The sequence below is a fragment of the Cetorhinus maximus genome, chromosome 8, assembly GCF_964194155.1.
Source record: "Cetorhinus maximus chromosome 8, sCetMax3.hap1.1, whole genome shotgun sequence".
Classification (NCBI taxonomy): Eukaryota; Metazoa; Chordata; class Chondrichthyes; order Lamniformes; family Cetorhinidae; genus Cetorhinus; species Cetorhinus maximus.
Window position 1 is genome coordinate 92,632,242 of NC_135886.1, and position 23,107 is coordinate 92,655,348.

General features: G+C 39.1%; 1 protein-coding gene across 7 annotated transcripts in view; it reads left to right on the forward strand.

The window, feature by feature from the left end:
* Window positions 1-23,107, forward strand: part of diaph2 (diaphanous-related formin 2) — an 855,920-nt gene that overhangs the window by 325,212 nt on the left and 507,601 nt on the right. For all 7 annotated transcript variants that reach the window (XM_078547238.1, XM_078547236.1, XM_078547234.1 and 4 more), the window contains one exon: window positions 14,862-14,976. In XM_078547238.1, coding sequence (XP_078403364.1) covers window positions 14,862-14,976 — 115 coding nt within the window. The remainder of the gene's footprint in view (window positions 1-14,861; window positions 14,977-23,107) is intronic.

Consider the following 23,107-nt stretch of genomic DNA (forward strand, 5'->3'; position numbering starts at 1 on the left):
ATCATCTCCTCTTTAGAGTTCCATTACAGTTTTGCCTGCCAGTCTTTCATTCCCATTTACCTGGGATAGGTCCATTCTCAACACACTGAAATTGGCCTTCCAAGTATTTTACTCCTTGTTGCTCCTCGTCGTTTTTCATAGCTAATCTAAATCTTATCACTGATCCCTAAATGTTCCCCTACTGATACTTACTCCACCTAACCTACCTCAAGCAATGAATACCTCTTTTCTCATTGGGTTGGAAATGTACTGATCAAGAAAATTCTCCCGAATACCCTTCAGGAACTCTTCTCCTTCTCTACCCTGTACACTATTACTATCCCAGTTTCTTAGGACAATTAAAGTTACCAATTGTTATTACTCTATATATCTTGCATCTCCGTAATTTCCTTGCAAACTTGCTCAAATCTTTCCTATTAGTTGGTGACCTCGAGAATATACCTATTAGTATAATTGTATCTCTATTGTTTCTTAATTCTAACCAAATAGATTCAATCCGTGACCACTCCAGGCATCCTCTTTCTCCAGCATGGTAATGTCCTCTGTAATCAAGCCGCTCTCCTTTCTTTCCTTCCCTATTTTTCCTGAACACCTTATATCCAGGAACATGTCGTACCCAGTCCTGCCCTTTTTTGAGCCAGGTATCCCTTATCTGCGCAACATCAAATTACTATGTGGCTATTTGCACCTATAGCTCATTAGCCTTATTACCATGCACCAGGCATTTACATGCATGCATTGGAAAACTGAATTAGATTCACCTTAGTGTGGGCCCCAACTAATGCCATACTATTTCATGCTCTAGTGCTATCTGTCTCTCTCAATCGTTTGTGCACTTTGTTTATCCTTCCTGATGCTACTGTTTCCCACCCCCCTACCAAGTCAGATTAAAACCTTTCCAATAGCACTAGCAAACTGCCCTGTGAGTATGTTGGTCCTGGCTTTATTGAAGCGCAACCTGTCCAGTCTGTACAGGTCCCACCTCCCAGAACTGGTCCCAATGTCCCAGGAATTTAAAGCCATCCCTTCAGCCACAGATCTGTAGATTACCAGCTTTGAGGTCCTGGTTGCTGGTCTCCTTTCTAGCTCCCTGTAAAACCTGTCTGCATGACTTTATCCCCCTTTCTACCTATTTTGTTGGCATTGATATGGACCATGACTTCTGGCTGTTCACCCTCCCCCCTCAGACTGCTCTGAAGCTGCTCAGTGACATCCTTGACCCTGGCACCAGGGAGGCATATACCAACCAGGATTAACAAATGTGGTTGCAGAAGTGCCTGCCTATTCCCCTAACTAATTATTTGTCATTATTGCTTTCCCAAAGTTCCTCCTACCACTCTCAACCCTGCTGCCCCCACCCCCCACTCCCTCCGCCCACACTGCTGAACCACCTGTGGTGCTGTGGGTTTGGCTCTGGCTGCACTCTCAAAGTGAATCATCACCCTGACCAGTACTCACTGCTAAATATCCGTTGGAGAATGAGATGCACTTAGGGGCCTCCTGCACTGGTCCGCCTTGAATGTCTGGCGGTCACCCATCCCCTCTCTGTATGCACACCCTTCAGCTACAGGGTGAGCACTTCCAGAAATGTGCTATCCACAAAATTGTCAGCCTCAAAAGCTATATTGCAGTGATGCTAGCTGCTGCTCAAGCTGAGAAACCCAGAACTCGAGCTGCTCCAGCTGACAGCATTTTTTTTCCAAAAGTATACTTCTATTTATAAAATTTGTAAAAGTACATTCCAAGACATTTTGAATTGAACATTACAGAAAGTGCAATAAAATTCAGCTTTTCTCTTTACAGCATGTTGCACTCTGAGGTGTCTGACTACAATTACAATACACGTAATATTTACCATATACATTTCATGTCAAGCATACGACCGAGGGTTCGACAGTTTCCAGTCCGTTGGTGATGACAATTCCTACCCAAGTAGTTGTCCAGGACACAAGAAGTATGTGGAGTTCCCAGTGGCACAGGGACTGAGATCTCCTGCCATTCCTCTATTTATTAGAAAACTAAACTTAACAGAAATAACTAAAGACTTATTGACTTACATATAAAAAGTTTATTTAGTGTATTAATTTACTGAAGTAATATTAAATTAAAGCTTCCCTAGCTCTGAGTCAGACACACCTCCCTTGCTTAAGGAGCAAAATTAAAGCTGGGTGGGAGGGTGAGCTGTGGGGAGGATGCAGAGATGCTTCAGTGTGATTTGGACAAGCTAAGTGAGTGGGCAAATGCATGGCAGATGTAGTATAATGTGAATAATTTGAGGTTATCCATTTTGGTAGCAAAAACAGGAAGGCAGATTATTATCTGAATGGCTATAAATTGAGAGAGGGGAATGTGTAACGAGACCTGGGTGTCCTCGTACACCAGTCGCTGAAGGTAAGCATGCAGGTGCAGCAGGCAGTAAAGAAGGCAAATGTTGGCCTTCATAGCCAGAGGATTTGAGTACAGAAACAGGGATGTCTTGCTGCCATTGTACAGGGCCTTGGTGAGACCACACCTGGAATATTGTGTGCAGTTTTGGTCTCCTTATCTGAGGAAGGATGTATTTGCTATAGAGGGAGTGCAGCGAAGGTCTACCCGACTGATTCCTGGGATGGCGGGACTGACATATGAGGAGAGATTGAGTCGGTTAGGATTATATTTGCTGGAGTTCAAAAGAATGAGGGGGGATCTCATAGAAACCTATAAAATTCTAACAGGACTAGACAGGGTAGATGCAGGAAGGATGTTCCCGATGGTGGGGGAGTCCAGAACCAGGGGTCAGTCTGAGGCTATGGGGTAGACCATTTAGGACTGAGATGAGGAGAAATTTCTTCACCCAGAGAGTGGTGAGTCTGTGGAATTCGCTGCCACAGAAAGTAGTTGAGGCCAAAACATTGTATGTTTTCAAGAAGGAGTTAGATATAGCTCTTGGGGCGAAAGGGATCAAAGGGTATGGGGAGAAAGCGGGAGCAGGCTATTGAGTTGGATGATCAGCCATGATAATGGTGGAGCAGGCTCGAGGGGCTGAATGGCCTACTCCTGCTCCTAGTTTCTATGTTTCTATGCAACCAATCACCTACTTGCTGCCCAAGTAATCTTAAATTACAGGCCCCTAGCTCTGAGGTTTCACACCTCCCTTGCTTAAAGAGCAAAATTAAAGCTGCAATACTCAGCAACCAATCACTATCTGCTCTCCTGTGATTTCACTCCTTGACTTTTTTGGTAATTTGTTCTCAGTTCTCTCTCTCTCTCTCTGCCACCCCTTTTATCTCCACTCCTCTATCTGGCCTCCCACTGTGTAAACCCTATAACATGTTGCAATGTGTTAAAGAAGGTGTACCTATGTTTTTGATGACGACCTGTGTAATAACTATTGCTGAACAACTGATCTGATCCTGAAAATATAATTTTGTATTTGTGGAGTGCCTTCACTTGCCTAGGCCACTTAAGCTCTAGAATTCTCTCCCTACACCTCTCTACTACGCCTTTCTCCTTTAAAATAGTTCTTAAAGCCTACCTCTTTGACAAAGCTTTTGGTCATCTGACCTACTATGTCAACATGTATCTCAGTGTCATACTTTGTTTCAAAATGCCTTGGGATGTTTCATTATGTTAAAGGTGGTATATAAATATAAATTGTTGTTGTTGGAGTGTTGTTAAATGTCACCATTAGGGTTTATTGCTAAACATCTTTTAAAACTATTTTTAAAATTTCAGCTTCCACTTTCACCCCATGTGGATGCCCCAATCCTTATTTTGCTATGTGTAAAATTTTTTTAAGAAGTGATTTGATTTTAATGTTTTTTATTTCCTGGTTGGCAATATGTGAGAATTCTTCAAAGTGATTGGCTGCTTGGACATCTTGAAGTTTTCATGGCAGCTCTAAGCTACAAATTCCCATTAAACTACTCTATAGTCTATTGCATGGAGAGAGGCGGCAATGTTCTCATTGCAGAGGTTATTAGATCTCTTAAACGAGGCTTTCTTCGTGGTCAATTGTGAGTGCGCTTGCTTACCATTGACCATGAAATTCAAGCCATTTTTTTGGTCCTCTTCTTTCATCAATGACTCCTGCTCATTGACTCTAAAGGGTGGTATCCAGTCTAGATCTTTGAAGATTAATTTAGTCAAGTCTATGAGGAAACTGCCTTTTAGAAAAAAACAGTGAGGGTTAGGTGAATTATCTCACCTATGGAAGTGGTAGCACGATCATACACAATTGATACTGGTCATCTTTAGTTGCTTTTGAGATGGCTTATGACATCACTACAGATTTATCAAGACAGAATCTGAACACTGAGAAGTTATGTATCCACTATATTTGGTAAACTTTATCCACTATATTTGGTGCACTTTTCATGTGATGAAAAATGAATGTCAATCTCAGCAAGATAACAGATCTTTCAATATTTAGAAATGGTCCATCATTTCATATTCTGTTGTCCATCTGAAAATCTGATTGTTATCTAGAAAATATTTCAACATGCTTTTTTTAATACTACATACTGTATAGTATTATTATTTTAAATAAGCTAGTTGAATTAAATAAGAGTTTATATTGTATTTTCTTTAGTTTATTATTTTAAATGTCAATAAAATATTGGGACAATTTGCAACAGCACATTGTAGAGCTGTTATAGATCAGATGAAATGTAAACCATCTATTTTTAAAAATACCAATTGTGAAGACTGATTGTACTGTAAACAAACAATTACTGTTTTTTTATTGAGTTATGCTTATATCTACTTCAGTTAACTATGGTTATTTCTAAGATCTACGTAAATGAATTTGAAAGTTATTTTTTGAGTTTTGAATCTGTACAAAATTTATACAGAATCACACAGTGCAGAAGAGGCCCTTTGGCCGATCGAGTCTGCACCGACACGTGAGAAACACCTGACCTGCCTACCTAATCCCATTTACCAGTACTTGGCCCATAGCCTTGAATGTTATGACATGCCAAGTGCTCATCCAGGTACTTTTTAAAGAATGTGAGGCAAGCCGCCTCCACCACCCTCCCAGGCAGCGCATTCCAGACTGTCTGTGAGTTTTTCCTCACATCCCCCCTAAACCTCCTGCCCCTCACCTTCAACTTATGTCCCCTCATGACTGACCCTTCAACTAAGGGGAACAGCTGCTCCATATCCGCCCTGTCCATGCCCCTCATAATCTTGTACACCTTGATCAGGTTGCCCCTCAGTCTTCTCTGCTCCAACGAAGACAACCCAAGTCTATCCAACTTCTCTTCATATCTTAAATGTTTCATCCCAGGCAACATCCTGGTGAATCTCCTCTGCTCCCCCTCCAGTGCAATCACATCCTTCCTATAATGTGGTGACCAGAACTGCACACAGTGCTCCAGCTGTGGCCTCACCAAGGTTCTATACAACTCCAACATGACCTCCCTACTTTCGTAATCTATGCCTCGATTGATACAGGCAAGTGTCCCATATGCCTTTTTCACCACCCCACTAACATGCCCTTCCGCCTTCAGAGATCTATGGACACACATGCGAAGGTCCCTTTGTTCCTCAGAACTTCTTAGTGTCATGCCGTTCATTGAATACTTCCTTGTCAAATTACTCCTTCCAAAGTGTATCACCTCACACTTTTCAGGGTAAAATTCCATCTGCCACTTATCTGCCCATTTGACCATCCTGTCTGTGTCTTCCTGTAGCTCAAGACACTCAACCTCACTGTTAACCACCCGGCCAATCTTTGTGTCATCCGCAAACTTACTAACCCTACCCCCCACATAGTCATCTATGTCGTTTATATAAATGACAAATAATAGGGGACCCAGCACAGAACCCTGTGGTACGCCACTGGACACTGGCTTCCAGTCACTAAAGCATCCTTCTGTCATCACCCTTTGTCTCCTACAACTAAGCCAATTTCGAATCCACCTTATCAAATTACCCTGTATCCCATGTGCATTTGCCTTCTTTATAAGTCTCCCATGTGGGACCTTGTCAAAGGCTTTGCTGAAATTCATATAAACTACATCAACTACACTACCCTCATCTACACACCTGGTCACCACCTCAAAAAATTCAATCACATTTGTTAGGCATGACCTCCCTCTGACAAAGCCATGCTGACAATCCCTGATCAAACCTTGCCTTTCCAAGTGGAGATAGATTCTCTCCTTCAGAATTTTCTCCAATAGTTTCCCTACCACTGACGTGAGACTCACTGGTCTGTAGTTCCCTGCCTTATCTCTACAACCCTCCTTAAATAGCAGAACCACATTAGCTGTTCTCCAGTCCTCTGGCACCTCCCCTGTGGCCAGAGAGGAATTAAAAATTTGAGTCAGAGCCCCTGCAATCTCCTCCCTTGCTTCCCTCAGCAGTCTGGGACACATATCATCCGGACGTGAAGATTTGTCCACTTTTAAGCCTGCCGACAACTCCAGTACCTTGTCACTCCCTATATCAATTTGCTCAAGAATCTCGCAGTCTCTCTCCCCGAGTTCCATACCTTCATCCTCATTCTCTTGGGTGAAGACGGATGTGAAGTATTCGTTCAACACTCTATCGATGCCCTCTGGCTCCACCCATAGATTGCCCCCTTGGTCCCTAATGGGCCCTACTCTTTCCCTGGTTATCCTCTTCCCATTGATATATTTATAGAATATCTTAGGATTTTCCCTACTTTACCAGCCAGGGCTTTCTCATATCCCCTCTTTGCTCTTCTAATTGCTTTCTTAAGCTCCACCCTGCACTTTCTGTACTGCACTAATGCGTCCGCTGATTTGCTTTCCTTGTACCTGCTAAAAGCCTCTCTTTTCCTTCTCATCGTATCCTGAATATCTCTGGTCATCCATGGTTCTCTGGGCTTGTTACTCCTTCCAATCACTCTAGAGGGAACATATTGAGCCTGTACCCACCCCATTTCCTTTTTGAACGCCCCCCACTGCTCCTCTGTAGATTTCCCCACAAGTAGCTGTTCCCAGTCTACCTTGGCCAGATCCTGCTTTATTTTACTAAAATCCACTCTCCCCCAATCCAAAACATTTTTTTGCAACTCATCTATTTCTTTGTTCATTACAAGCTTAAATTGTACTATGTTGTCGTACATACAACATAGTGATAGCGATATTATCACTAAAATGCTCCCCCACCACCTCCTCAGCCACATGTCCAGCTTCATTCCCCAGAATTAGGTCCAGCACTGTGTCATCCCTTGTTGGACCCTCCACATATTGACCTAAAAAGTTCTGTACACATTTCAAGAAATCCACTCCATTCAAGCCCTTAACACTATGTCTATCCCAATTAATGTTGGGAAACTTGAAATCGCTTAATATTCTATTGTTATTGTTTTTACACACCTCTGCGAATTGTGCACATATTTGCTCCTCAATTTCCTGCTGACTATCTGAGGGCTCTATAATAAACACCTAACAATGTGGCTGCCCCTTTTTTATTTCTAAGCTCTACCCACAAAGCTTCATTCGATGCCCCCTCCAAGATATCATCTCTCCTTACTGCAGTAACTGACTCCTTAACTAATAATGCAATGTCTCCTCCTCTTTTACCCCCTCCCCTGTCTCGCCTGAAGATTCTATATCCTGGAATGTTGAGCTGCCATTCCTGCCCCTCCCTCAACCACGTCTCCCTTTGAATTTTTCTTTATAGTGGGAATATACTTATTCTGAGTATTCTGAAATGTCTGCCACTGCTTTTATATTGATCTATCCCCAAGCCTAGTATCCCAGTTCATTTCAGCTAGCTCAGCTCTCATCCCCACACAATTCCCCTTATTTAAGTTTAAACTACTAATCATAGGCCCACTCGTCTCCTTTTCAAACTGGATGTAAAATTCAATCATATTATGGTCACTGCTACATAGGGGTACATTCACTCTGAGGTCATTAATTAATCCTGTCACATTACACAATACACTAATACACCCTGCTCTCTGATTGGTTATAGAACTTGCTGCTCTAAGAAACTATCTCGAAAGCAATCTATGAACTCCTCATCCAGGCTACTACTGCCACACTGATTTTTCCAGCCTACACGTAGACCAAAGTCACCCATGATTACTGCCGTCCCTTTATCACAAGCACACAATATTTCTTCTTATATGCTTTGTCCTACATTGTGGTAACAGAGGGCCAGTAGACCTTTTCCACTAGTGACTTCTTTCACCTACTATTCCTCATCTACACCCAAACCGACTCTACATCTGAACCAAGGTCATCTCTAACTATTGCACAAATGCCATCCTTGATTAACATTGCTACCCCTCCACCTTTACCTAGCTTCCAATTCTTCTTAAATGTCATATGCCCCTCAATATTCAGGACCCTATCCTTGGCATCCTGCAACCATGTCTCCATAATGGCTATCAGATCATATTTATTTACTTCAATGTGTGCTATCAATTTGTTTACTTTGTTATGAATGCTACACACATTCAGATACAGAGCCTTTAGTTTAGTCATTTTGTTATCTTTGTAACATCTAGTCTTGATCCTTTGTGCATTCTTAGGCTTTTTTCTCTTTATACATTCCATGACCCTCATTTTTCATATTACTATTTTCCTCCCTTACCTTGTTTCTACTCTTTGATATATCACACCTTTCCACATTTGAGCCCTTACCCCCACTATTTAGTTTAAAACCCTCTCTACTTCCCTGGTTATGTGGCTCACTAGGACATTGGTCCAAGCATGGTTCAGGTATAGAGCGTCCCAACGGTACAGCCCCCATTTTCCCTAGTACTGGTGCCAGTGCCCCACAAACCGGAACCCACTTCTCCCACACCAGTCTTTGAGCCATGTATTCATCTCTCTAATTTTAAGTACCCTATGCCAATTTGCACGCGGGTCAGGTAATAATCCAGAGGTTATAACCTTTGACATTTCTCATTAATTGATCTTCAGATTATTAGAATCTTCAGAGCAGTTTTTCATGTTATCTTGAATATAGTTTGATATTTTGAACTGCGTTCTTAGGTGAATATGAAATCACAGCCTCTGCCATTTGTGACTGTGAATCATATGAAAAATATGTGTTGCTGATAAATTTGTGAAGATGTGTTTTAATGCATGTAAATAACATTCATGTTTGTTCATCAAATATTGAATCAGCAGTGTTTCATTTAAAACTGTTGAATATTTTTTGACTTCACTCACATACCTAATTTTTACTATATTTTCCCTTGAGGCTTCTCTGTACACTATTATTCCTCATCTAAATGAACAGGAGCTAATATATATCCTGGTATCTATGGTGATTGCTCTAGCTGTTCAATTGAACACGCTTTTGAGCAGCAGGCAATGACCTGTTCTATTTTTTTTCCTCTTTTGGTCCCTCCTGAGAAAATTTCCTACAATCACTTGATGTTTTCCCAAAGACCTGGGAGCTGAAAAATGCCACCGTTTGCACATCCTGTCTCCTTCGTTGTGGTAAAACCTTCCAAAACATTCTACCACACCCACAGCAATAACCATAGGGGATATGGTGGGGTGGTGGTAATGTCACTGGACTAGTAATCCATAGGCCCAGGTGAATGCTGTGGGGCTGCAGATTCAAATCCTACCATGGCAAATTGTCATAAAAATCCATCTGATTCACTAATGTCCTTTTGGGAAGAAAATCTGCTGTCCTTACCTGGTTTGCCCTATATGTGATTCCAGACCCACAGTAATGTGGTTGACTCTTAACTATCCTCTGAAATGGTCTAGCAAGCCACTCAGTTGTATCAAACTACTACTATAGAAAAGAGCAAGAGGATAACTGAGGAAACTGTAGGCCCAATTTGAGACCATAAAAGGGAACATGTGTATGGAGGTTTAAGACTTGGGCATGGTTCTCAATTAATATTTTGCATCCACCTTCACAAAAGAAGGGGATGATGTAGACATTGTAGCTAAGAAGGAGTATGAAATATTGATAGGATAAACTAGGTGAAGAGAGGGATTAATTGAAAGGAGATAAACCATCTGACAATGATATTTATCCCAGGCCGTTAAGCAAGCAAGGGAGGAAATAATGGAGGCTGTGACCATCATTTACCAAACCTGTCTGGCTGCAGATGTGTTGGTGGAGGACTGGACAGCTGCTAATATTGTACAGTTGTTTAAAAAGTGAGGAAGAGACAGACAAAGAAATCACATGCTAGTCAATGGAAACTCAGTGGTGGGCAAATTATTCGAAGACGACCTGAGGGACGGTATTAATCGTTATTTAGAAAGACATGGATTAATTAAGGACAGTCAGGTGAATTTCTGAATGGAAGGCCGGTCTGCCAAATTCATCCTTTTGAGGAGGTAACAAGGAGAGCTGATGAGGGTAGCATATTTGATGTACTCTACATGGATTTGAACCAGGCTTTTGTAAGGTCCCAAATGGCAGACTGTCGGAAAAGTAAAAGCGCATGGGATCTGAGGGAAAGTGGCAAGTTGGATCCAAAATTGGCTCTATGGCTCCAAAATTCCACTAATGGGGAATGGTCATTGCGTGTTTTTGTGTCCGGAATTGGACTTAAATGTAGGAGGCATGGTTAAGAAGTTTGCAGATTGGTCATTTAGTTGATAGTGAAGAGGAAAGCTAAATAAAACAGGAAGGTACCAGTGCTAGTCAAGTGGGAGGAAACGAGTAAGTGAATTTAATCTGGAGAAGTGTGAGGTAATGCATTTGGGAAGGGCAAGAAAGGCAAGGGCATGCACAATAAATAGTAGGTTACAAAGAAGTGGAAATGGGGCTATGGAGTGCATGTCCACAGACCCTCGAAGGTGCAGCATGGGCTGATAAGGTGGTTAAGAAAGCAAAATTAATATCTTCTTTATAAACCAAGGCATAGAATATAAGAGTGGGGAGGTTAAGCTAGAACTGTTTAGAACACTAGTTAGGCCATAGCTATAAGAGTACTGTGTACAGTTCTGGTCACCACATTACAGGTAGAATGTGATTGCACTAGAGAGGGTACAGAAAAATTTACGAGCATGTTGCCAGAAATGTCAAATTTTAGCTTTGAGGAAAGATTGGAGAGACTGGGATTGTTTTCTTAGGGACAGAAGAGGCTGAAGGGAAAGTTAATTGAGGTGTATAAAATTGAGGGGCCTAGATAGAGTGGATAGGAAGGACCGACTTCCCTTAGCAGTGGCCAATAACCAGGGGCTTAGATTTAAAATACAGCAGGGTTAAGAAATTACTGTGTTTGGATCTATTTAATCAAGTAGTTCGGCATCAACATCTGAGCTCTGTTGAGTTACTTTTTAGCATTGTGGTAAATTGACTGAATGCTACCGAATACACCGAGCTTCCAGTTTCTCTTCCAAAGCTATTCTTCAAAATTGCACTCCCAATTTGCTGTTCACAAAATTAAGATATTAAATAGAAAGTGAATAGTTGGAAAATTAATCCTCGCCTCAGCAAATAGTGCGGCTGTTTTCCATTTGCCAGAATACATATTTTTGCAAGAATAACTTTTAAATGTGGAAAAATGAGAATACATAGCAGATTTTTACTGACAGCAAATACAAGTACCAAGTACTTTGCAGTCAGATTGTAACTCCAGCCTCTGTCAAAATATGTATTCAGGAAGCATCAAAATATGTCAAAGTATTGGAGAATTATTTTCCCAAGCCACCTGAGGATTTTAAAATTTGCCAATATGTCAAATGCTTTGATGTTTCCTTAATATTTAAGATACCATCTAGCAGAGTCCTGTAAATGCCGTCATTGTGCTGTCAACCATAACAAAAGTTATAGTATGTTGATGGGATTGATCAGAATTCATATTTTTCACATTGCAGATGTAGAACAAAATGTGTGATGAGACAAAAATGTTCTTTTGTTGTCTGGCTTTGTTCAGGAGATTTGGTTCCTTCTATAATTGAAAGGTTAACTAGCAAAAGGTGAAATAAATACATGTTTATTTTCTTGCTAGCTACACTCAAAAATAGAGCTGGAAGGTATAATGATACATAGCAATTTAACTGACAGTTAAAGGAGCTTACTGATAAAGGCAAAGAAATAGATTTAGGAAAAGTAAATGAGTTGTTATGATCCCCATGGAGGAACTATAAACCAAAAGTACACAATTTACTGAATGACCCCAAATGAAAAAATTACCAACAAGATTCAACTTTTTGTAGCTTTTACTTTAACACAAATCAGAACGAGCACATGAAATTACACATGAATTAACAGGCAAATGACACTTCAAATAAAATGGTAAATTTCACTTTAAGTAGCTGTCACAACATAGATATGTTTTACACAACCACAAGCATTCACAGTGCTCCCCGCACAAATGTGACACTATGTAGCTACAGAGTTTCACAATGTGCAAGACTCTTTATTCATGCAGAGTAGGTCAGGAGTCCTATCCGACAGCAGCTTTTACCTTCGAGTTTCATGGATACAATTTGCATCAGCAAGGCACACTTTTATGAACTCTCTCCCTTTGGTCACGGCTGTTCTGATGGTGTAGCTTTTCAGAGTTTCAACCGACCAATCAGTAACACCTTGTTCATGGTTTGGACACTTATGGGAAAACATCCAGCTCTTTAGTGTCGCTGAGCTATTCACATAGCTAGCCAGATTTTAAGCCTTCAATAACTGAAAAGTTAATAGGCAAAAGGTGAAATAAATATATGACTATATTTTCTTGCCACACTCAAAAATAGGGCTAGAACTTTGTGTTATAATTTCTGCCTCTGTCTGTTTTCCCCTTGTGTCAGCACCTGTGCGCTGATTGCCTTCACCGTCTGGTTCTTCTGCTTGTAGCTCTCCTTTATGTCTGCCAGCCACATGGCTTCTGGTCTTAACTTCCTTCCTGTTGGTACTGCTTCCAGATCGAGGGTCGCGAGGTCACAGGAACCAATATTTTTTTATTATCCAAGAAAATTACAATTGATGTAAACTCTTAAAAGTCCCTTTCAAACATTCCTAAAAGCAGTTACAGATCCCATAGACCTTTTAATAAAATTACAAATTTTCCTCCATGTACTGCTTCCAGGTCAAAGGTTAACACAGTGCTTAGTCTGCACCTAAGGGAGTAAATACGTTTACAATTTGTAATGACCTTTTAAATACTGTAAACCAAAAATACTTAGCCCTCTTGAGGACTTTAGTCATAGTCTTATTAAATAAGCTACAGTAAAATAATTTATTCTGTACATTTCTAATAACATTGTATATTACCTTGTACATTATTCAAATTCTAGATCATTAAGATACTAAACATTATACATTACTGTAGTTTTTATGTACATGTTTAAATGACAAAGAATATGGAAGATAACCAACACATTTTGCATTGTGTTTCACTAAAGTCTGTCAACAATAGCTTTATTTTGACCTCCCTCCGCATCTCAGTAAATAGAAGTAAATAATGTTGCATATGTGATAGACAGTGGACTTCTGTGCATGATGCCAATCAGTCAAAATGGAAGAAATAATAAAGAATGACTGCATTAATAGATATGGTCATTATTAGTAAACATGCTAAATTGCTGAAATGTGGTTTTTCATAATTATAATTTTTAAGTTTATTTCAAAATTTTATTCACTAAATTTTTCCAGAAATGTAATCTCCAAAGCTTAATGAGTAAAGGCCTATGCTGTCAATGAATCTGTATTTTTCAATAGTCTTGTAGTTGATTTTCATATATGTATATTTTACTGTCTGTGAGAACGGTGCATGCTTCAAGGTGAAAATGAACATTCAGGGATTCAACACATCAATTATTTAAATTTTAAACACCAGAGATGAGGAACTTCAGTTACTGAGATAGATTGGAGAAGCTGGCTGACCTCTTTGGAGAAGAGAAGGTTGAGAGGAGATTTGATAGGGGTGCTTAAAATCCTGAGGGGTTTGGACAGAGTTGATAGGGAGAAACTGTTCCCATTGGTGGAATGATTGAGAACCAGAAGACACCGATTTAAGCTGGTTGGCAAGCAAAGCAACAGCAACTTGAGGAAAAATGTTTTTAATGCAGCGCAGAACTGGAAAAAGAGTCACATTGGACTCGAAGTGTTAAATCTGTTTCTCTCTCCACAGATGCTGCCAGACCTGCTGAGTTTTTTCCCAGCACTTTGTTTTTATTTTTGTTTTCTTTGAATTCTCTTTTGCTGTAGAGGATTACTGGATTTTCCAAAACTTTTACTTTTATGATACAAGACTGTTAAATATCAGTGTGCGCGTACATGGAGAAATGAATAAAAGGAAGCAAAACATGTTCCTTGAACTGTATAGATTTGATATCCTCATAATAGGAAAAGTGGAAATTAATCAAATTGTAACTTTTGGTAAGCCTTGCATGTGCACTTATCTAGAAGGAGATTTTTTTTCTTGAATGTAGAGTATTTGGTGACATTGTACTTCAAATCCACAGTCTACCAGAGTCTAAGCTACTTAAAGATGCTGACAGCTCATTGCTTGCTGATGCCTTGTACATTGAATAATGTTGTGTGTGTACCAGTATTATTTAATGCAGTAATATTTTATAATGTTTTGTTATTAGTAGCAGTAGTCTCTTTTCAAATTTTAATAGTTGTTTGGAAAGCTTTTTTTAAATGTAATAATCCATTTCAAATTAATGAATGACGAGAGAAAATGTCATTTTCTTAATAGAACCTCTATTTTGAATTTGCTAATTGTTTTTTCAATTAAGGAGAATCACGTTTGTGCAACATAGTAAAAAGAGGAACGTTAATGTTTCATTTGTGCATAGTCCCAAAGGTTAGCAGACAATTGCCTGAAACGAAAAAAAACTAATTTAAGTGTTAATGACCTGCATTACTTGATTATAATCTGTTCTTGGATGGTGATTCATTGTTGCAGCTATGATAAATATGGAATATTATCAACAAAATCAATTACTTTTATATCTTAATTCCAGATTGGACCTCAGGAAATGACAGAAACATGTTTTTGGATCAAAGCCAAAGAGGAAAAGTTTGAGAGTCCAGATCTGTTTGCTAAACTAATGCTTAGTTTTGCCACACAAACAAAAGGTAACTGCTTTAATTACTGTAACCAATTACATTTACAATGCAAACAACATTCAGAACCTATTTGAAATATTACTTCTGCCTGAAGCAAATTCAGCTTAATCACTTAAAACATGTGCGACGCTGCCCTTTTGCTTTGAATATGGTGAATCTAAAAATATGAATTTGTAATTTTTCAAGTGAGCGAATGTTACAGGGCATAGGTAAACACAGTGGGCAGTGACAGATTCAGGTGAGAGACTTGAACTGCACAATGTTACTGTCGTGGCTTTCTGCTATAATGAGCAAAATATTCCTTTCAGATTATTAAATGAGTGATAAAATCTAGATATTTGTATATTAGATCATCTTGGTTTGATGTCCATAATAGCTAAATCTAACTTGAGTTTGAAAGTTGCCTACATTAGTTCTTGACTCTTGGGTTGAAAGTTTATTTGTGATGAAATGGAAGCTTCCCTTCTGTTCTTTTGAGGTTCACTTCTCTCAAATAGTGCCTAACAATTTGTGAAGTCAATTGGAATGAACTCAGCCAGTATTTGAAGTCCATTTTTTATATTAAAAAGGATAATTCAAATTACAGCATTGTGTCTTAATGAAAGTATGCTAATGGAAAGTTTAAGGTTGTGTAATCTGATGGGAATGATGGATTTTAAACATAGATTACTGATTGAAAATAAATTGCATTAGGATTATCAATGGCACAGCAATAAAAGATTATTTGTTTTACTTTAAGCATCTCTACCTTATTTTAAAGGAGAAAAAATGCCTAGGTTTTGCAGAAAGAATAATGGTGAGGCTAAGTTGGATATCTTGTGACGTCTAAACACGCACAGTTAAATGTGCAAATCAGGAAATTGCTGTCTGATTTGTCCTGCTCCTGTACAATCTTCATGCTGGTACCTTGCCGGGAAATTCAAGATTCTCATATTAGAAGAGTGTGAAGCTGTGGTATTTACCCACTAGATACTAATTAAACACAACAGAAAAAGTTGGGACTTGTCCATTCAAATGTAAGTGAATTTTTAATGGCATGACATATTTATTACCTAGCTACATCTCTGACACAGAAAATTTACTTTTGTAAGTATGTAGTCACAATCCTTCAGATTTTAATTATTGTTGGTCATATTTAACTTTGAAGACGAGTCTCTCAAGATGTGCTCCCCTATCGTGGCTTTTATGTAAACTCATATTTATGCAATTATAAATGTACTTCTTCCATCATGGTAGTATGGTGAACACTATACTATTTTGTGTGGGGTCATAGATTCGGGCTATATAACTTCAACTTGCTGGAAATTTTATGAAAATATTGACTTTTAATGATGTGTAAAAGGCGTGTATTTTACTGATTGCTTTGGCTCTTGTGTATAAGGCTCCATTCACTGGCAAAGACTCCTGTCACATTATCATACAGAATGCATGTCAGTTTGAGTCTTTGCCATCTCTGCTGTACAAGGACATGAATGTGTGGAAGGTGAAAAACAACCTTATCCTGGGCATCAGCCCCATTCCTTCCAAAGTAGTTTTTCCTATTGTGGATTATACCATATGTTCAATCTCCTGAAGGAAAACCCCATGTAAATAATTCTTGATCCTTGAGAAATGAGCAAACGCAAATACCTATCTAACTTCACAGCTGAATTCTTGACAGCTACCCTGCAAAAATGACATCCAGGACAGTCAATAATTCACTTGTGCATTTGGTTGTTTGTGAAAATATAGGTACTGAAGGTTTTTTTTTTAAACAAGGGGTGTGTGTTAGTCCATTAAAAGGAGTACAACATTAGTGGTTTGACAGTGTCTGTAGCAAAGGTCAAAGGAAGAGAGACTTGAAATAAATTAGACTTGGGAGGCTGGGGGAGAGAAGGGGTTAAACCAGCAATGCCTAGAGATATTGACAACTAGATCCGGGTGGTTAAATGAGTGTGTGGATGGAGGATTCAAAGGTGAAATGCGTAAAAAGCTGGTAATACTGTTTCCCCAGTGATACTGGTAATCGCCCCAACCTCTACTTCCATGGACCCACTGATGTTATGGCAGGAGATCAGGAAAACCTGATGTGGAGATTTGTCATTCTAATTCAAGGTGAAAATGGCAGGTATGGATGGGAAGGGAGGCAGGGAGTCTGATATGTTAGCTGCTTTTACAGAGGAGCATCTGGTGCAAACACAATGAGCCAAATTACCTCCTTCTGTGGCATAACAATTCTGTGTAATTAAATTAATAGCCTCCAAAATGATTCAGATATGGAAGGAATAGATGCACACCAAACAAAAGTCATATCTGAGGCAGAGTTCTTTTTCCTATATCATAGGTTTTCCCTTTGTCCATGGTTAAGAATGTTCTTGATCGTGTTTACCCTATTTCTCATTCTCCCTTGAAATTTCAAACTCGTGTCCATTGCCAGTGGACATCTAGTGGTGAACAAGGAAAATAGAACCACCAATAACAAATAGAAGTAGAGTTGGTTGTTAGCTCCAAAATCTTGAGCCGGAATTAATTTTGCTGGTTGCAAATCACTTAAGGCCAACATATCTGAACTCGATAGTCATCTGTGGCTCTCCTTCACACCCTGCTTTTATATTTATTTGTTTGCAAAATCAGTCTGTTCCTTATTACGTGAGCACTAGTGAAGAATCAACTCAAATGCTAGCTTTTCTTTTTTTCCATTTTCATGTTAAGAGACCTATTGTGCATTTGCAAAATTTGAAGTTGAAAGGGTAGGTTGAGAATATGGTCAAAAAGGCATCCAGGATCCTGGGCTTTTCAAATGTAGAGGTAGACTACATAAGCAAGGAAATTATGAAGAATCTTTATAAAATGAACTAGAATATTTTGTCCAATCCTGGCACTGCGGTTTAGGACTTAGGATGCAGAAAAGATTTACAAAAATGATTCCAGAGATGAAGGACCTCAGTAACATGGATAGATTGGAGAAGCTGGGGTTGTTCTCCTTGGAGGAGTTGAGAGGAAATTTAATAGAAGCGTTCAAAATCATGAGGGGTCTATGCAGAGATACTTTTCCCATTGGTGGGAGGGTCAAAAACCAGAGGACACTGACTTGTGACTGGCAAAAAAAACCAACAGCGACATGAGGTTTTACAAAGCAAACAGTTAATACACTACCTGAGAATGTAGTGGAAGCAAATACAATCATGCTTTCCAAAGGGAATTGGATAAGCACTGAAGAGAAAATTCATTTGTAGGGCTACAAGGAAGAGGTAGGGGAGTGGGACAAGCTAAGTTGTTCTTGCAAAGAGCTGGCACAAACATAATGGGCCAAATGGCCTCCTCCTGTGCTGTAAACATTCTATGGTTCTATTATCTAAGCACAGCATTTTGTAAGGACTCACAACGCAGCATAAGTAGTAAAATTTCAAGTAGAAAGACACATGGTTTATTAAATTTTATTGAAACTAGAAAATAAAGCCTTGTAAACTACAGCACATCAGCATCATCAGTGCTCATGACACAGTGGTGCCCCAGACACTGAGGTTCCTGAAAACAGTTTCAACAAAAGTCCATAACCTATTTCAACCATTGTTTTCTGGATGGTGTCAAAATCAGCCAAATGAAAAATTACGACAACTGTCAACTGCATAGCATGTTAATGCACTTTTTGTATAAATTACCTAGTAGAAAAATAATGTACTTCAAGCCGGAATAAATCCAGTGCTGAAATGATTATGTAGCAGTCAAACTGGCAAATATGAGGTTAAGTAGTAAACAGCTGCTATAACATTGTGTAATGGTAATCAATTTAAATAAATCAGTTAACATGTAAACTAAGATAGATACTATAATCAACGAATATACTTACAAATGTGTTATGGATAAATTGTGAAATTGACACGCAAATGCATTAGTCTGTCTGTCTGTATTCACTACCATTAAAATACATGTTCAGCTGATTTTCTTCCAAGTGATCATCTTACTTTTATTTTGATTCACAAAATGTTATGTGTATTATTTCAAATGCCAATCCACAGAATTTCAAAGAGCAACACATTATTAGGTAAATCTCAGATTTAATAGCTCTATGACACATTTAACAGTCACATACATTTCTCAATCCTTGGGGTAACAAAACAAATTAATTGCAACAAGAACACATTTTAAGTATTGAGCCTGAAGTTTTCACATGAAACCAAAGGTCTGAGGAATAGCCAGGCTTGAATTTCGAATAAAATCCAGAAAGACAGCTGGGAAACACTATTTACAATACATGCTTAAATTTATTTGGCAGCATTACTGAGGGGCTTGGTCTTCCTTTTCCCCACAAAAATCAATTCCAAGCTGAAACAGTAGGTAAACAAGATCAGCACTGTCAAGAGCTTGGTTTGAAAAAGCTATGAATTATGAAGTTCATGCAGAAACAAGTATTGTACAGAAAAACAATTTATCTTTTGAGCAATAAGTTGTAACAAGACTGTGACAAAGACTTTTACCCCCACCCTCCCCCCTCTCAATTCATCTCAGTTAGATCAGACTAGTTTACAAGTACCTCAAATCTCGCTATCCTCAATGTTGATCATACTAGGACATGTATTTTCTTTTTCCTAGAATCTCACCAAAGATACAAGTTTTGACCTGGATTTTGCGTTTTCAGCATGCCATTAGATTGTAAATAAATCCCTTCCTCTTTACATTCAGTGGGTATTTCCTGATAGAATCCAATGTATGTTATCAGGAATTCAATGTATAGTTATCAGGAACAGGAACCAGTCCCAATTTTGCTGTTCTTCCCCACCACACGCAGTAGCACAGCTGCTGCTCTGACTCATATCAATTAATAGCACATAATGCGGACTCAAACGGTGGTATGCATGTTATATATCTACTAGGATAGCAAAGAAATGTCAGAAGGTATATTTGATCAATAGAATCATATCCATGTGACCAGCTTCTGCTACCACCACCCCAAAGAAATCAAATTGGGAAGCAAACTTGCACCATAAGTGCGTTAAAGTTCAAACTCAAATTCTTGATTTGGGCCTCGTTTAGTCTTTTTTACTCTTTCACGGGACGTGGGCATCACTGGCTAGGCCAGCATTTTTATTGCCCTTCTCTATATGCCCTTGAGAAGGTGGTGGTAAGCCGCCACCTTGAACTGTTGCAGTCCATGTATAGGTACACCCACAGCTGGTAAGGAGGGGGTTCCAGGATTTTGACCCAGTGACAGTGAAGAAACGGCAATATAGTTCCAAGTCAGGATGGTATGTGGCTTGGATGGGAACTTGCTGGTGGTAATGGTATTCCCATGCATCTGCTGCCCTTGTTCTCCTAGGTGGTAGAGATTGTGGGTTGTGATGTCGAAGGAACCTTAATGGGTTGCTGCAGCGCACCTTGCAGATGATACACACTGCTGCCACTTGTGCATCAGTGGTGGAGGGAGTAGATATTGGAGATGGTGGTGGATGGGGTACCAATCAAGTCCTGGATGGTGTCGAGCTTCTTGAGTGTCGTTGGAACTGCACCCATCTAGGCAAGTGAAGAGTATTCCATCACACTCCTAAATTGTGTCTTGTAAATGGTGGACAGGCTTTGGGGAGTCAGAAAATGAGTTACTCACCGCAGGATTCCCAGTCTCTGACCTGCTCTTGTAGCCACAGTATTTATATGGCTGTTCCAATTCAGTTTCTGGTCAATGGTAACCCCCAGGAAGTTAATAATGGGGGATTTAGCAAAGGTAGTGCCATTGAATGTCAAGTGGTGATGGTTAGATTCTCGCTTTGTGGAGATTGTTATTGCCTGGCACTTGTGTGGCACGAATGTTACTTGCCACTTGTCAACCCAAGTCTGGATATTGTCTAGGTCTTGCTGCATTTGCACATGGACTGCCTCAGTATCTGAGAAGTTGCGAATGGTGCTGAACATTGTGCAACCATCAGCAGTCTCCACTTCTGACCATATGACGGAAGGAAGGTCATTGATGAAGCAGCTGAAGATGATTGGGCTGAGGACACTACCCTACATTAACATTAATGATGCGATCTGCAGAATAGTGAGGCTAGATCAACTGCGCATTCCTCCTATCCCAGGTGTAACAGTCCATATGTTGATATCTATCTTCATTCAATTTGGAGGGAGAAAAATATTTTAGTACATTTTTCAATTTGGTAACCCCCTTTTTTGTATTACTCCTTGATAAAATGCCATTATGACTTCTTGACCAAAAACTAAATTCCCTGTTATAGCAGTTCGCAGCTTATAGCTGCTTACAAACGTTATGTGAAATAAAGATCATCTTTCAATTGAAGTAGCACAAATTGCAAAGTGTGTTAACTGGAATGAATTACAAGTAAATTGTTTACGCCAAACCACTAATGCCATGCATGTTTCCATTATTATTGGTGACATGCTGCAAATGGCAATGGGAATCTATTTTATTATCGACACAGAGTTTATTCTTGCTCTTACCATGGAGATGAGATGAAACATTCTGCTGCAGACTTACTTTCACAACTATTTTCAATATATATTTTATTCTTTTGAGTTGACATGGAATGAGTGCCATTGCTGACATGAGAGAAGTTTATTTTAAGATTAAGACAAGATGACCTGGTTTGCCGAAGAAGTTGCCTGTTGTTTTTGCCAAACATTTTTGGTTTCCTACAATAGTATCACATTTGAGTGTCATCATTATAGTGTTGAAGTACAAAATTATACACTGTAAGAAATAAAATGAAAACTTGGTGCATTCCATTAAAATGCCGCTTGAATATTTGGCAATAGTTGCATGTTTTAATCTGTACCCTGCTGGAAAAAAATCAATATGTAGTTTTGTACAATCCCTTCAAGTATTAAAAGTAGTCTTTATATTTTGAACAATATGATTGGCAATTAACTTGAATTTAAACAAAGATAAAGGAAATGCAACATTTAAAAGGCTCATGCATGACACGAAGAGAGTGGTTTTAACAAATACATGGATGTGTTTTTCCTGCTACATCTCGCTGAATTAGGTGCAATATTTTGCCAATGCATTAAGTGATTCATTTTCTGATTCCTTAGTTTACAAGCTGCTGGTGTAGCTGCAAAAATGTTGGCGCAGCTGCTATGTCTTAATTGGAATATAGCTCAGTAAAAACATAATTAACGAGAAGCCATGCTTCTAAATCAGGCTTCATTCAGGACAACAAGTGTAATGAAGTTGTCAAATGCAACTGTTGCATTTTGAGATTTCTGACTACTGTAGACTGTTAGGAAATAGAAATAGTTTAAATAAGTTATATTGCTATTTGTAGGTGTTAGGAATGAGTTTTAGCTTTAAAGTTTAAGTTTGATTTGTATTTCTGTATGTGTGTGTTAAGAAAGGTCAAATTGAGTTTTAGTTTCACTTTAAAAAGGTGCTCACATTTCAAATGAGTTTTACAGCTTAAGCAGTTAAGCAAACACAAGAGTAGAGGAATTGGGCTGTTGCTTAGCAACAGGGGTCCAGAGAGGCAGGTCCCTCCCACAGACATACAGAAAAGCTAGAAACAGCAGTTTGTTTTGTTATTTGTTGTTCAAAGGGAGTATTGCAGGAGCAGGTAATAATAAGTGGGGTTCATGGAGATACTAAATCTATTCCATTGTGGAAGTTAAATTTACAGAGCAAATGGAAGACAGGTAAAGTTATAGTTTGGAGTGGTGGAAAAATTGCCCATTGCAGGGGTTCAGTTTATTCTGGGTAATGATATAGCTGGATCGTAAATGTGGGTGATGCCTATGGTAGTTCAGCAGCCTGTAGAAGTGTTTTCAACAGAGGTGTTATGGAAGGAACATTCTGGATTGTTTCCTGATTGTGTTATAACGAGATCAAATGCTCATAGGGAAGAACAAGAAAAAGAAGATAAGCAGGCAGTTCAAAGGCAAGAGGAAGGTGTTGAAATCCAATTAGCTGGCACTGTGATAACATTGTTCAGGAGGAAGAAATACGGGACAATTTAGCTGAAGTGTTTAACTCAACGAAGTTAATGGAAAAAATGATTTGCAATTAAAACAGTTATATCAGAAAGCTTATTCAGAAACAGAAGCAAAATGTATTCCAGTATGTTATTATCTTCGAGGAGATATTTTGATGAGAAAGCGGCGGTCAAATTATGTCTCAGCAAATGAAAGCTGGAGGGAGGTGCATCAGATTGTTATC